The sequence below is a fragment of the Cyprinodon tularosa genome, unplaced genomic scaffold, assembly GCF_016077235.1.
Source record: "Cyprinodon tularosa strain WSP-4 unplaced genomic scaffold, ASM1607723v1 ctg1752, whole genome shotgun sequence".
Lineage (NCBI taxonomy): Eukaryota > Metazoa > Chordata > Actinopteri > Cyprinodontiformes > Cyprinodontidae > Cyprinodon > Cyprinodon tularosa.
The window spans coordinates 5,135-20,596 of record NW_024038576.1 but is presented as its reverse complement, the minus strand read 5'-3'; the positions used below and the strand labels follow the sequence as shown (position 1 = coordinate 20,596).

At 44.7% G+C, this 15,462-nt stretch overlaps 2 protein-coding genes across 2 annotated transcripts; one reads left to right on the top strand and one right to left on the bottom strand.

The window, feature by feature from the left end:
* Positions 1-230: 230 nt before the first annotated feature.
* On the top strand, positions 231-14,770 carry LOC119781336 (H-2 class II histocompatibility antigen, A-U alpha chain-like). Its single transcript, XM_038281772.1, has 4 exons — positions 231-356; positions 436-684; positions 14,224-14,508; positions 14,591-14,770. Exons 1-4 carry the CDS (start codon positions 296-298, stop codon positions 14,716-14,718), a joined length of 723 nt encoding a protein of 240 aa, XP_038137700.1. The 5' UTR covers positions 231-295; the 3' UTR covers positions 14,719-14,770.
* On the bottom strand, positions 5,115-7,735 carry LOC119781335 (zinc finger BED domain-containing protein 4-like). The gene is made up of 2 exons (XM_038281771.1): positions 5,966-7,735; positions 5,115-5,833 (listed from the first exon to the last, which is right to left on the bottom strand). Exons 1-2 carry the CDS (start codon positions 7,532-7,534, stop codon positions 5,567-5,569), a joined length of 1,836 nt encoding a protein of 611 aa, XP_038137699.1. The 5' UTR covers positions 7,535-7,735; the 3' UTR covers positions 5,115-5,566.
* Positions 14,771-15,462: the final 692 nt, after the last annotated feature.

Here is a 15,462-nt window from a genome sequence, read left to right as displayed (position 1 = left end):
GAGGCTTTTAAACATGTTCAAACGATGGAATTAACCTTTAATTTTATAATTTCATTAAATCAAATTAGTTTTATATACTTTAATCCAGTTAATAGAATCTATCCAATCAATCAGATCCGATGGTTGATCTTCAAACCCGATCATCTCCTGATCTCTAGCAGCTTCAGTCCAGTTTCAGCGGCTGTCTGCCTGGATACCGGTGACGTCACAGTCTCTGATTGGCTGCTGGCTGCTTCTGCTTCCAGCAGCAGCTGAACTTTCCTCTCAGTTGATCTCAGAGTTTAACAGAGAGAGGATGATGATGATGATGAAGCTGCTCCTCTTCCTCTGCTCCGTCCTCTGGGTCTCTGCTGATGGTGAGTTCTACTGGTTCTGGTTCTGGTTCAGTGTGACCCAGTGGACCTCAGTGGTTCCTCACCAGTTCTTCTCTTCCAGTTCTCCATGAGGACCTTCGTATCAGTGGCTGTTCAGACTCTGATGGAGAGTTCATGTACACTCTGGAGGGAGAAGAGCTGTGGTTCGCTGACTTTAAGAAGGGAGAAGGAGAATATCCTCTGCCTCCTTTCATTGATCCTTTCAAATACCAGGAAGGAACTTATGAACTAGCTGTGGGTAGTCAACAGATCTGCAGAAACAACCTGAAACTCAGGCGTAAAGCTATGAAGGACATTCCTCTGGAAAAAGGTAAAAACTTTTCATTATTAAACTGATCTAATTTCTTTCTGATCAGATAATTGTTCTTTAATTAGCAGGTAAATAAATTATAATCAGTTTAATTCATTCAATCATCCATTCTGTGAGAAAACAGTATTTTCTCTAAAAAGCTGAAAAATTACAAAAAATACAGATTCACACTGATATGAGATTATGAATCTATAAACTATGTAATAATCAATAATTAAAGTCTTAAAATTTAGATTAGAGAAGAATAAAGATTTTACATCTGATTGACATAAACTGATATATCAAATAGTTTGTTCCAAACAACATTAGATTGTATTTATTTATATTATATTTATTCAGTGTTTAATCAACAACAAATAATTAAAAACATAAACATGACATCAGATCCACCCACCAATCAGGGCTCTGCTCTCTGAGTGGCTGTTAAACTTTTTCCTTTATTGTTTATATTTATTCAACCAGTAAACTCCCATTAAGGTTACTCATCTCTTTAAATGGACTTCTGGCTCAGACAGCAGTTCATTACAGATGATTTTATAGGGCTGGGCGATATAGAAAAAAAGCTTATCGATAAAAAAAAATGCATATTGATCGATATCGATAATTATTGAAAAGATTTGAAACCATATTTTATGTGCAGCTCTGCCTGGACTTTTTATGATATTGCTAAATGATTTAATTTTAATAAAGAACACAAACACAGACTTCCAATTAAATCTTTATTTAACCAACTTTTTTAACCATAACAGAATTGTTTTAAAGAAAAATAACTTAAGAGACCTGAGTTATGTTATTAAATACTGACAAAGAATAAACTAAAGTGACCAGAAAAGTGACCAAAATAAATATAACAAATAAATAAATGCCCCCCCACCGCCGCCCCCGTTTCCTGCTTTAACCTGAGTTATTACTTTGAAGTTTCTGGCCCCTTAGCATTTTTATCTCAATTGTTAGAACTACGTGGGAAACTGCCCAGAACTAAAAATATATATATATTTTCCCGAAGATTCCTCAGAGGAGAGCCGCGTCGGGGCCTACACAGCTCGTACTCCTGCGGCTGTGAGCGGCTGAGATGATTAAAAAAAAAAAGTTGGTTGTGTTATCAGACTGGTTTCACTGGTTCCCGACACATTTTCCAGATGACTGTGGTTTTTTTTTGGTCCGACTTGCCATGACCGAAATACTGCCAGACTGCCGAACTACAAAAACCTTTCTTTGAAACAGTTTCCTCCGCCTCTCCTTGCCTCACATCTTCATGTGCTCTGTGTTGTGGTTTGAGAGGGCGGCGCTTTGTGACGGCGTGCCTGGGTCCGCGATTGTGATTGGTTGGGAGGAAGCAGTGACTAGCATAAACCTACATGCTAGGCTACAATGAGAAGGAAGGAAAACTGCGTTTCTTTTTTATCGAACTTTTATCGACGCTCTTTTTTTCTATTGCGCCACACGTCTATCGATCGATATATATCGTTATTGAATTATCGCCCAGCCCTATGATTTTATAACAATATCATAGGAATGTTTAAAAACATTTGGATTTCACTTCCAAACCTCAGACTGGGAGCTTCATCTGGCCCATTGGAACCAGTTCCTTTCATTTCCAGTCTCTTTGTAGATTCTTCCATGTTCTGGAGGCAGAAGGTAGAAACACCAGAGATTGGACCTTTTGAACTCTGAACAGAGGGACTCTGGATCTATACTCAGAGAGATGTCAGCTCAGACTCAGATCCAGCAGCAACCGCTGACCCACAGATGGACCAGAGATACTATCATTTATTTATCTCACACATTATAAACCAGGAACTGAATTTTTAGAATAAATAGAAAAAATGTAGAAGAGAAAATGAGGCTAAATGATTTGGAGGAAATAGAAAGCAGGTTCCTCTGGATGTAACAGCAGCAGAGATGGTGAAGAACCAGAGCCTCATCATGCAGATAGACCCTTCTGCTGTCAGAGGCTCTGAAGATGTTTTAGAGCAGATCCTCGATGCCACTGTTTGAGAACACCTGATGCCTGGTTTCAGTTTTTAGGATCCACTCTGAGCGCTGAAGTGTGATGGCAGTAATATGCTAGGTGGGATGTGCTAACAGTGTTCATGCTAACATTTACAGTTTTCTGCCCATGCTAAAAAAATGTATTTGAATTCGGGGTTTCTGCGGGTTATTAAAAATAATTAAAAGTCATTAAATTATTATTTTTTAAATTAAGGCCTTAATTGGCATTAAGATTCTGTCATGATTGGTTTTAGGTTCTTAGCCCACATGCAGAACACAACGGAGGCTGGGTAAAAGTTTAACAGAGTTTATTGAAGGTTTCACAAAACACAAGATAATGTACTGGATCAGGAACTGGTCCGGACTGGTTCACTGAAGTCTGCAGAGATGATAGTTTGATTAGGAAGCAGGCTGATGAGTTATGAGTCTTTGATAATTCAAGAGTATACCTGGACTGAGTCCGGGCTTCTCTTTGAGAGAGAGGGAACCATTGGGTCCAGAGACTGTTTGTTCAGCAGAGTCCAAGAGCAGCTGCAGCGTCTAGCTTCTGACTTTGAAAGGCAGACCTTGATCAGAGTTTCCAGCTCTTCACTAAGAGCAGCAGGGGAATCCACTGGTGCACTGGTGGAGCTCGGGGTCTGGGGGTGAATGCCCAGGGGGCTGCTGGCTCATTCCTGGCGGCCTCTCCGCTGGCCCGGCCGGCCGGGGCTTTGCTGGGGCTCCTGTCTGGGGGTTGGGCGCCCCTGGGGCCTCGGATCCCTGGGGCCCGGGACTGGATCTGTTTCGGGGTGGGGCTGGCTGTTGTTCGGGGATTTTCGGTGTCGGTGCCGGTGCCTTCGCTACGATGCCGGTTCCTGGGCGGTGCTTTTTCCTATGCCGGTTCTGTGGTATCGGTTCGGGGGACAGGGGAGCTGCACGGCACGATGAGGTGCAGGTCTTTGGTCTTGTTTTGGGCTCCGGTTTTTCCGCTTGCATTTCTTTTGTTGCATAGGGGAATTTTTATTTATTTTAATTTTAATTATTAATTTATTAATTTATTAATTAATTAATTAATTTACTTATTTATTTATGTATTTTTTCTCGGTGGGGGGGAGCGGTTGTGGGCGGGTCAGTGTCTGGTGTCCACTGTCGCATTGTGGGGGCTTTTTTCTGCTTGGCGTGTTTTTTGTTGTTGTTTTTTTGGGGGGGATTAGCATGTCTGTTTTCTCAGGGGGGGGGGGGGCGGGCCTGTTGGGTGGGGGTCCTGCTGGCGGCGCGCCGCTGGTGTGTGGGGGTCCGGTCGGCTCTGGCGGGAGTGGTGTTGGGGGGCTGGTGTGGATGGGCTGGCTGCGCTGACTGGGTCTTTGGGTGGGTTTTCCCGCTTGGAGGCATGGTGGAGCTGCTTTGTTCTCGCTGATCGTGGTGGGTGTGGCTGCGGGGCGGGCTGGGGGTTGGGGTGGCTGGGGCCGGCGCGCATCGGGGGGCGGGGGTGGCGGAGCTGCTCCGGCCGCGTGTCGGGGCCGGCATGGCGGTGGCATGGGGGCTTCCTCGGGGTTGTCTCTCCTCCTCCCTTGGTGGGGTCTGATTTCCGGGGCTGGCCCCGCCTTGGTGCCTTCGCTGGGCCTTCTGGGGTCCCTTTGGGCGCCTGGGGCTCTGGGTCTCCTGGCGCTGGACTCAGTGCTCTGGGGGGGGCACCTCTTTGGCTCTCCACAGCCACTATTGAGCATTTTTTCTATGGTTAAAACTTTACATGCACAAGTTCACCCTCACAAACAACTACAGGTGCTAGGCTTCAGGTACTCAGAGATTCACTTCCAAACAGAAACCCCACATTCATATCTTCAGGTAACACAGAGTACATGTCAGACTTAATAATATTACTTTAGCGATAGTTTCAAGGTGTTGCTTTATTGTATGTCTCGTACCGTGTCTTTCGGTTGTGCTGTTCTTTTTTCATCTCGTTACAGGTGATGAAGCAGAATGAAAATGTTTTGTCATTGTCTCCTTTCTTCTTTCTTTCATCTTTTCTCTTTTTTTTCTCTTTTTCCTTTTTCTTCTTCTGTTTCTCTGCTCTACGTACATTGCAGTGTCCATATAATCTGTAAAACTCCCTGCATAATTATAATAAAGCAATTTATATTAGTGATGCACGATATTAAAAATTTCAACCGATACCGATAACCGATAATTTCCTGCTTCTCAGGGCCGATACAGATACCGATACCGATATGTTAAAATTTTATTTAATTTTCTTATTAACACAACATTAACATAATATATTGATATAATCTACTTTGTGCAGTATAGATAACTGATGAATTAGCTGATTTGACCTATCTATAACAAAAAACAACAACTTTGTGACACTGCAAATGTTTATTTCTTTTCATTTCACCAAAAAAATAAGGTAATCTGCTATAAAACATGTAGCAAGACACAGATATGCATTAAACATGCATCATAATTTAACAAAAAAAGTGCATCTCTTATGGAGGTATGTAATAAAGTAAAGTGCATTCTGAAAACCATTAATGCTTGACTGCATTAAAAAAAAACTCAGTCATTTAGATAAAAAAAATGCTTACAACTTCAACTTAAAAGTTAAATGATTTCCTCTTAACATGTCCTTTGCTAACCACTCCCCAATCTTGTCACTGTTTCATGTCATTACATGTGGTCATATGCCATCATAAAACGTATAGCAAAAGTTCTAACAACAATAAGCATAAAATGTGCCTCTTAATTTTAACAAAACGTACATCCCTTAGGGACGTAAATATTTAAATCTGTTTCAAAAATAAAATGCTTAAATTCTTCAAAACTTCAACTTCAAAGATTTTTCTCTTCTCAACATTTCCTATCCTAACCTCCCCCCAAACTTGTCACTGTCAAATTATCTGCATTATATTTTCTATATTCTGGGGGAGGGCACCAGTGGGAGATTTTTCTTAACAAAGAGAAGCATCTCTGCTTTCTCACATCCAAGTCGGTTTCGTTTTTCATCAATAACATTTGCAGCAGCAGAAAATAAACGTTCACTGTCCACACTTGTACAAGGAGAGGACAGATACTTCCGTGCGAGGAGGGCAAGTTGTGGGAACCGGATTTTGTTGCTTCTCCAGTAGTCCAAGGGGCTCTCGGATCGAGGAATTGTGGGCTCTGAGAGATAGGCTTGAATCTAAGGTAATAGAAGAATAACAAAGAACAAAAACAAAATTATATTTAATGTTATACATAGCATATTTAACATAATATAACATTTTTTTTTATCAGATAGCCCAAAGCTTTATATAAACAACAAATCAATTACCTGCTGATCAGCTTGGCTGTGGTTCAGCTCGTTTGTGGCATTTTCGTGAAGGATTTCTTCATACATTTTCTGCAGGGAAGTATTGTTGTTGTTGTCATCTGTCCTGGTTCTCTTCTCATGTGGCTCTGGCTCATTTTCTGTCTGTGATCTCATTTTGGCTGTTAAGACTTCCATTGCTTCCTTCTTTGTTGCTTGGTCAAAAAAGCAGTCTTTATATCTGGGGTCCAACACTGTGGCCAGAAAGCACACGGACTCTGTCGAGATGTGACTGAAACGCTGCTCAACAGCTTGCAGTAGCATACTCTTTGAAGTTTTGATTCCATGATCTGTCGCAACAGTCTTGTTTAACAGACGTTTCAGGGCCTCAATGGAGGGGATCACATCAGCTGCGGTGGCTGTAGCTGAGCTCATGTTTTTTGTCAGCTGCTCACACGGGTCAAGAATTGTTAGCATGTTTTCGATTAAAGCCCACTGATTTGGGCTCAGAAATGCAGGCAAGTCGAAATCGACGGCATATGCTGCCAGGGCTCGTTTCTGCTGCAACAAGCTGGTCAGCATGTAGAAGGTTGAATTCCAACGAGTAGCCACGTCTTGTTGAAGCCTTGCCTCTTTCATGCCAAGTTGTTTCTGTAAGTTTCGTAGGCGGGAGGTGGCGACGTTGGAGTGTTTAAAGTGTCCGACTATCTTCCTGCTTATCGCGACACAGTCTGCGATGCTTCTTTGGCTCAGTACAGCCTCGTTCACAGCTAACTGTAGCGTGTGTGCTACACAGCCCAAACTGGCAAGCCCACACTCCTCCATGGCCTTGATCATGTTGCGTGCGTTGTCCCTCAGCACGACATGCACTTGGTCTTTCGTTATATTCCAGTGTGCAAGCATGGTGTTAAACGCCTGACATATCATTGCGGCAGTATGTGATCCGGGGCACTCCTGAGCATGCAGCATGGCTTGTTGCAAATTAAAGTCCTCGTCTAGCCACTGTGCTGTTAGACTTAGCATGCTAACAGGGCTAACATCGGACGTCCATATGTCTGTTGTGAAACTTATGTGTAGTCCATTCTGGTCGATTAGGCTGTGGATGTGTGTGGCAACAACATCATAAAGTGCAGGGAGGGACACGTCTGAGAAAAAGCGGCGGCTTGGAAGAGTGTAGCGTGGCTCCAAGTGTGCCAACAGGCTACGAAAAGATGGCTCTTCGACCACGGAGAAAGGCTGGTCGCCGAGTGCAATGAACTCCATTACTTTGCCGTTAATGGCTTTGGTCTTTTCACTGTCTCTCGCAAAGGGTCTACTTTTTTCAAAAGACTGCAGAATGGTAACATCGGATTTTCTTCCTTTAGTTACCGCATTGGTTTCACTGCTTGTGCTAGCGGCTGCAGCCGCTGCCTCATACTCTTTTAATACCTCTTCGCCGTGGTGCCGACTTTTCAGGTGAGATATAAGATTACTTGTGTTAAAGCTTGACGACCTTTTTCCTCCTCTCGGAATCCGCAATGAACAGGCGTTGCATATAGCGAAAGCATTGTCATTTTCTGCCACTGTGAAGAACGACCATACTGGTGAAGGCATGTTTGTCTACTTCCCCACTCACTGGCTGCATGCATTGGATGTGACGTGCCACTGCGCGTCATGGCTTGTGTCTTCAAAATAAAAGTCGTTACTCTTGAACGCAGTTTCCGCGTTTTTATTAAATTATCGGCTATTTTTATCGGGAAAATATGGCTATCGGGCCGATAGAAAATAAGCCCAAATCGGCCCGATAGTTTAGGTGACCGATATATATCGTGCATCTCTAATTTATATACATGAAACAAGTGGAGCAGTATGGCAATTGCCGTACTGGTGATGACCTTGGTTTGAGTTCCCAGCTCTAAATCCAGAGCTGCTTGGAAATCCAGAAGAGAGTCTTCAGGTTTGGATCAGAGGGCAGGCTCGGCAGGTTAAGCTCTTCCAGAGCTTCACAGGAGAAAAACAGGTAACCTGGAAGCAGAGACAAAAGGTTAGAATCCAAACTGGACTCAGAGATAGCAAAGTTCTCAGGAGGTTCTAGGCTTAGGTGCTAACCAAACTGATTAAACACTGCGGCGTCGAGGCAAGGTCTGAAGACAGCTTAAATACTGTGGTCCTCCTGAAGAGATGATCAGTCACAGGTGTGCAGGCAGCTCAGCTCAGGAGGATCCACGGCGGACTCTGCTGGAGGAAGCTCCCAACATAAAGACATGCTTGAATCTTTTCACTTCCAAAATAAACTCATTTGCTGAAGTACAGAGATTATAAATATATATATATATATTTGCGGTATCACTCATGTCTGAGGTAGGCCACTAAGCACAAAAGAACTTGCCTAAGGGTCCACCTGGATGATGTCCATGCCGGGAATCGAACCCCGGTCACCTGTGCCGGAGTCGTCGGTGTTACCTACCGAGCTATGCAGTAGCTTAAGTTGATGAAATGCTACTATACTCGCATGCCCAGTGAGAGAGGTTACATGCAGAGACTATGGGAATTATGGCAACTCCAACAACCATTGTCATCATTGACAAAGAAACAACTACTAACACAGTGTTCCAACATCCGCAAACGGCAGCTGCTTTCACAGCTAGAAATTGACGAGGTACAACTGACATGCTGCGGCAAGGGGGAGTCAGGACAACAGGTCAGTAGGGAAATATCATCATCCCAACACACAGAGATTGGGTCCCCAGCCCCAACTACAACAGGCCCACTAAACGTAAGGGCAGCTGACCTGCGACAGCAGATCATAACGAAACTGGATCCCCTAGTATGACGACCAAGACTGCCAAGGCTAAGTGACAGAGTACCCTCTGAAAGCCTTCTAGAAGATGTTAATGCAGCACTACATACTATCCCTACTAAGGACATCACTGAAACCAATGAGCTGACCTACGCCACAGCTACAGTGATCCTAGAGATGCTTGGCTATAAGATAAACACCACAGGCCACAAAGCAGAGCCCCCATGGAGAAGAAGGCTGGAAGCCAAGATCAAGGCAACACGAAGAGAGGTTAGTCAGCTCTCAGAACTGCAGAAAGGTGTAGGGAAGAGGTTACCTAAGTACAACAAGCTGTCGATTCCTGAGGCTCTGGAAACTGCCAAACAAAGACTCGCCGCCCTGGCCACCCGCCTAAAGAGATACAAGGGAGAAGCAGAAGCCAGGAGAATAAACCAGGTGTTCTCCACCAACCCATCCAAAGTGTACTCACAGTGGCAGGCTAATTCAAGATCAGATCCACCCAGGGCTGAGACTGAACAGTACTGGAGAAACATATGGGAGAAGGAGGCATCCCACAACACCAATGCTCAGTGGCTGGAAGATCTAAGAACAGATCACAGCAATCTCCCAGAACAAGAACCAGTAACCATTACAACGGCAGATGTCCAAGAAAGAGCGGCAGGTATGAAGAGCTGGACAGCACCAGGCCCTGACATGATCCACACCTACTGGCTGAAAAAACTAACCGCACTTCATGCACGCCTCGCAGCACAAATGAACCAACTGCTGATGGATGGGACCCACCCAGAATGGCTAACCCAAGGACGGACAATCCTGATCATGAAGGATCCACAGAAGGGAACAATCCCATCCAACTACTGGCCAATAACTTGCCTATGCACAACATGGAAGCTCCTGTCAGGCATCATAGCGGCTAAGATGAATAGGCACATGGCTCAATACATGCACCCTGCCCAGAAGGGAATAGGAAGCAACACCAGAGGAGCCAAGCACCAGCTACTAGTGGATAGAGCAGTCACCCGAGACTGTAAGACCAGGCAGACAAATCTGTGCACTGCCTGGATTGACTATAAGAAAGCCTATGACTCAATGCCACATACATGGATACTGGAATGCCTGGAAATGTACAAGATCAACAGGACTCTAATAGCCTTCATCAAGAACTCAATGAAGCTGTGGAAAACAAGTCTGGAAGCCAATGCAAAGCCAATAGCACAAGTCACCATCAAGTGCGGCATATACCAAGGCGATGCACTATCCCCGCTGCTGTTCTGCATAGGCCTTAACCCCCTCAGCCAGATCATTACAAAGACTGGCTACGGATACCAATTCCGAAGCGGAACAATCATCAGTCACCTCCTCTACATTCAATTTTTCAATTTCAATTTTTCAATTCAGTTTATTTATATAGCGCCAAATTCACAACACATGTCATCTCAAGGCACTTTACAGTTCAACCAGATCATACAGTCAAATTGATACAAAGTTTTCTATCTAAGGAAAACCAGTTGATTGCATTGACTCATTGACTCAAATACAATCCCCCACACTAAGCATGCTTGTAGCGACAGTGGAGAGGAAAAACTCCCTTTTAACAGGAAGAAACCTCCAGCAGAACCAGGCTCAGTGTGAGCGGCCGTCTGCCGAGGCCGACTGGGGTTCAAGGAGACAGAAGCAGAGATACAAAAAGCAGCTGTAAAAGGCGGCCCCGTCCAGGAAACACACAGCCAGGCAGACGAGCTCCAAGGCAGCTCCCATGCCAGAGGACGAAGAGAGCACATCCACTCAGTCACGGTCAGAGAAACAGGACCACACTGGAAAACAGGCCGATCTCCAACATCTATAAACAAGGGTGTTGATAGAAGCAGCACAGCTGATGTTTCTTTCCAGGATGACGTCACAGCCAAACAGGAACAGACGAGGCAAAGCTACTCTGAGGAAAAGCAGAGAGAGCAGAAGGTTAGAGATTGAACTAACAGATTCTGCAGACATGGATGACATCAAGCTGTATGCCAGGAGTGAGCGAGACATCGACTCACTGATCCACACTACCAGGATCTACAGCAACGACATTGGGATGTCACTCGGACTGGACAAGTGCGGTTGCATGGTCTCAAAGAGAGGGAAGATGATCAGAACCGAGGGGGTTGAACTACCAGAAGGCCACATAACAGATGTTCAGGACAGCTACAAATACCTTGGGGTGCCACAGGCTAACGGAAACCACGAGGAGATGGCAAGAAAGACTGCCACAGCTAAATACCTACAAAGAGTAAGGCAGGTCCTGAAAAGTCAGCTGAATGGGAAAAACAAGATCCAAGCCATCAACACATATGCCCTACCAGTCATCAGATACCCCGCTGGTATAATAAACTGGCCAAAGGAGGAGATAGAGGCTACTGACATCAAGACGAGAAAGCTCCTCACAATGCATGGAGGGTTCCACCCCAAATCCAGCACTCTGAGACTGTACACCAAGCGTAGCGAGGGAGGCCGAGGGCTAGTGAGTGTCAAGACCACTGTCCAGGATGAAACAACTAAGATCCAGGAGTACATCAGAAAGATGGCCCCCAAAGACAAATGGCTTGGTGAGTACCTCAGGCAGGAGAAAACCGAAAGTGAGGACAAGAAAGAGGAAGGAGAACCATCATGGAGGGACAAGCCGCTGCATGGCGTATACCACAGACAAATAGAAGAAGTGGCTGATATCAAAAAATCCTACCAGTGGCTGGAAAAGGCTGGACTGAAGGACAGCACAGAGGCACTAATCATGGCAGCACAAGAACAGGCACTCAGTACAAGATCAATAGAGGCCAGGGTCTACCACACCAGGCAGGACCCCCGATGCAGACTGTGCAAAGATGCCTCTGAAACAATACAGCACATAACAGCGGGGTGTAAAATGCAGGCAGGAAGTGCATACATGGAACGCCACAACCAGGTAGCTGTCATAGTGTACAGGAACATCTGCCATGAGTATGGGCTGGAAGTCCCAAGGTCAAAATGGAAGACACCTCCTAAGGTAGTTGAGAATGACCGAGCTAAGATCCTATGGGACTTCAAGATCCAGACCGACAAACAGGTGATGGCTAACCAACCAGACATCGTGTTGATCGACAAACAGCAGAAGAAGGCAGTAGTGATAGATGTGGCAATCCCAAGCGACAGCAACATCAAGAAGAAAGAACACGAGAAGCTTGAGAAATACCAAGGACTGAAGGAGGAGCTAGAAAAGATGTGGAAAGTAAGAGCAGCAGTGGTGCCAGTGGTAATTGGAGCACTGGGGGCTGTGACCCCCAAACTGGGAGAGTGGCTACAGCAGATTCCAGGTAAAACATCAGAGGTCTCTGTCCAGAAGAGCGCAGTCCTAGGAACAGCTAAGATACTGCGCAGAACCCTCAAACTCCCAGGCCTCTGGTAGAGGACCCGAGCTTGAGGATGACACATACCACCCCACCAGGGGGGAGAAGACAGTTTTTTTTTTATATATATATATATATGAGAGTAATTGGTACTTATTGATAGCATTTAAATTTATAATTATTAAAATCCTGTATAGACCATGGAATTCTGGGTCATTGAAAGTTTATTTAACTTAGGACTTTAAACTCATTTCTGTGTAAAAACTCAGCTAACTAAGCTAAATGTGAGTAAATTTATGGTTAGGGCTGGGTACCGAACTTCGGTACTTTTATGGTACCGACCGAAATGCTTTGGTTCTACAGAGTATCAAACATGCCTCGTCTTTCGGTACCAAGTTTCGGTGATTGGCTGTAACACTGATTGTGTCATCCAGGAGAAGTCCACAGGTGGTCCCGCCTACAGCCAGGGTTCACGTGTATCTGTGGTGAACTGGTTGCAGCGTCGTGGAACCCCTTTAAAATGCCCCCCAGGTCAAAAGTGCGGCTTCACTTTATTAAGACTGATGCCAATAGGGCGCAATGCAATACATCAAGCACGGAAACAATTTAAGAGCAGAAAGTTGCTCGGTGTTTGACTGCAGAAGAGCGGACCGCAGCCGGCGCAGCCATCCTCCTCTCAGCAGCCCGTGGGCGGAGCAAAGCCAGAGCGCAGTGAATCATGCTGCTTTCAAACTGGACGCAGCAGGAGCAGCAAAATCACGTCTGCTGCTTCATTTTTGCTGCTTGTACCAGCTTCTGACGCGCGGCTGAAGCAGCTCTGCTGCTCTGGCTGCGCGGTCGATAAGTGGCTCTGACGCACGTTGGGCGGAGCTACTGTATCCTTTCTCTGCCTGGCAGATATATTTGCTGTGATCAGTGAGAATAAAGTAGTTTTATTATGTTTTTAAGTGGGAAAAACCACCTGAAAACTTAATCAGTGTAGTCAGTTCATCCTGCCTTCCAATATTTCTGTGGGAGCCGCTCAGACCCCCACATACCAGGTCAGTAGGATCCCATTCAACGGGCTTGTTATCGAAAAAAGTATCGTTCAGGAACCGGTATCGAAGTGAAGGTATCAGTATTGGTACCGGAACCGAAAATTTTTGAACAATACCCAGCCCTAGTCCCATGTGGATCACACTAAGGGAAATGCTTCCTTAGAAGGCTTTCACCTCCAGTCTGGCTCTCTAACTTCTGTTACTCAGGGGAAAAATGTGGCAAATGGTCTGACTGGTAACAGTTTGGTTATGAAATGTTGATGAGGAGAGAGGAGAAGCCTAACAGCTATTTTATGAGCAAGACTGCAGCCTACTGCAGCGACCATGTTAAGATGAAACAAAATTAAGGAAAACCAGCTGATTGCATCAACTCATTGACTCTTCAGCAATCCCTCACACTAAGCATGCTTGTAGCGACTTCAGACAAGCTCCGAGCCAGCTCCCATGTCAGAGGATGAAGAGAGCACATCCAGTTAGTCACAGTCAGAGAAACAGGACTACACTGGAAAACAGGCCAAGCTCCAACATCTAGAAACAAAGGTGTTGATGGCAGCAGCACAGCTGATATTTCTCTCCAGGATGGAGTCACAGCCAAACAGGAACAGACCAGATGAAGCTACTATGAGAAAAAGCAGAGAGAGCAGAACGTTAGAGATTGAACTAACAGATTCTGCAGAGTGGGAGAATAGAGATAGAATGAAGCAGAATGATGAAAAAGGGGTCCCTATGTCCTCCAGCAGTCTAAGCCTATAGCAGCAGAACTATAGAGATAGATCAGGATAACCTGAGCCACTCTAACTAGAAGCTTTATCAAAAAGGAAAGTTTTAAGCCTAGCCTTAAAAGTAGACAGGGTGTCTGCCTCACGGACTAAAACTGGTAGTTGGTTCCACAGGAGAGGAGCCTGAGAACTAAAAGATCTGCCTCCCATTCTACTTTTAGAAATTCTAGGAACCACTAGTAAACCTGCAGATTGATAAAGTTTAATATCTGTATTATCTTCATCCAGTGCTGTGAACACGTGATCCACCTGGTCCTTCATCAGGTTCTGTTCTGGTAGATGAATCTTCCACCAGGTCTTAGCTCAGCTCTGTTTCCCTCCTCAGATCCTCCATCCAATCCAGTGGTCTATCCCAGAGATGACATAGAGCTGGGAGAGAAGAACATCCTGATCTGTCATGTCTCTGGTTTCTATCCTGCTCCTGTCAACGTCTCCTGGACCAAGAACGGCCAGAAGGTGACTGATGGAACCAGCATCAACGTTCCCTATCCCAGTAAGGACAGCACCTTCACCCAGATCTCCAGACTGGACTTCATCCCTCAGCTGGGAGACGTCTACAGCTGCTCAGTGGAGCATCCTGCCCTACAGAAACCAGTCACTACGATGTGGGGTGAGGAACCTTCATCCATTACCAGACATGTAGGTGATGGACGTCCACCTCCAGATGTTCATGTCTCTGTCTCTGTCTCCAGATGTGGAGATGGACAGTCCTCAGCCCAGTGTTGGACCTGCTGTGTTCAGTGGAGTCGGTCTGACCATCGGACTCATCGGCGTTGCCTTGGGAACCTTCTTCCTGATCAAAGGGAACGAGTGCAGCTGATTGGCTGCAGCTGATTGGCTGCAGCTGATTGGTTGAAGCTGATTGGCTGAAGCTGATTGGCTGAAGCTGATTGGTTGCAGCTGATTGGTTGATGGTTTAATGGAGAATATTTCCTGTTTTTCTGTTTGATTAAATCAGTTTTTCTTTTCTTGACCTCAGATGTAAATTAAACAACCTAAAATAAAGTTAAAGTTTATTCTTCATTCTTTGTTCTAAATAAAGTCAAAATGTTTTTATCTGCTCTGCAGTGAACATCTGAACATTCAGTCTGTTCTGCAGGTTTGAGCCAATAAAGGATTATTAAAGTTCATTATCTGACTTTATTATAATCTGGGTCTGGTTCTGCATCTCTGGAATATGGAGGCAGAACCTTTACAGTCTGGATGTCTGGTTGGTGCCATTTAATCTGTTCTCATTATATGTGTTCTTAAAAGGTTTTCATGCAGTTTTCATGTGCTACACATTTGATAATATAAATGTTCTTTTCAGGTTTCATTTGTTTCTAGTGTTTCTGCAGTAAACAATAACAGAACCAGGACCTCTGACACATTAATATTTAAAATATCTACTTTCAACCAAGAAGATTATTTCTGAGGTCAAATTAGTGAAATATCTCTTTAAAGATTATGAGAGCGATGATTAACACAGATAGATGATCTGTTTTTTTGTTTTTGAACATGAAATATCAGATAGAAAATGATTTTCAGTCAAATGGTTCAATCTTCCTGTAATGTCAGAACAAGA

Excerpts from the sequence above, each read along its gene's own strand:
- LOC119781336 (XM_038281772.1), top strand. The coding sequence starts at position 296 with ATGATGATGATGATGAAGCTGCTCCTCTTCCTCTGCTCCGTCCTCTGG. Across the intron at positions 357-435 it reads CCTCTGGGTCTCTGCTGATG|TTCTCCATGAGGACCTTCGT; the intron begins GTGAGTTCTACT and ends CTTCTCTTCCAG. Across the intron at positions 685-14,223 it reads GGACATTCCTCTGGAAAAAG|ATCCTCCATCCAATCCAGTG; the intron begins GTAAAAACTTTT and ends TTCCCTCCTCAG.
- LOC119781335 (XM_038281771.1), bottom strand. The coding sequence starts at position 7,534 with ATGCCTTCACCAGTATGGTCGTTCTTCACAGTGGCAGAAAATGACAAT. Across the intron at positions 5,834-5,965 it reads ACAGCCAAGCTGATCAGCAG|ATTCAAGCCTATCTCTCAGA; the intron begins GTAATTGATTTG and ends CTATTACCTTAG.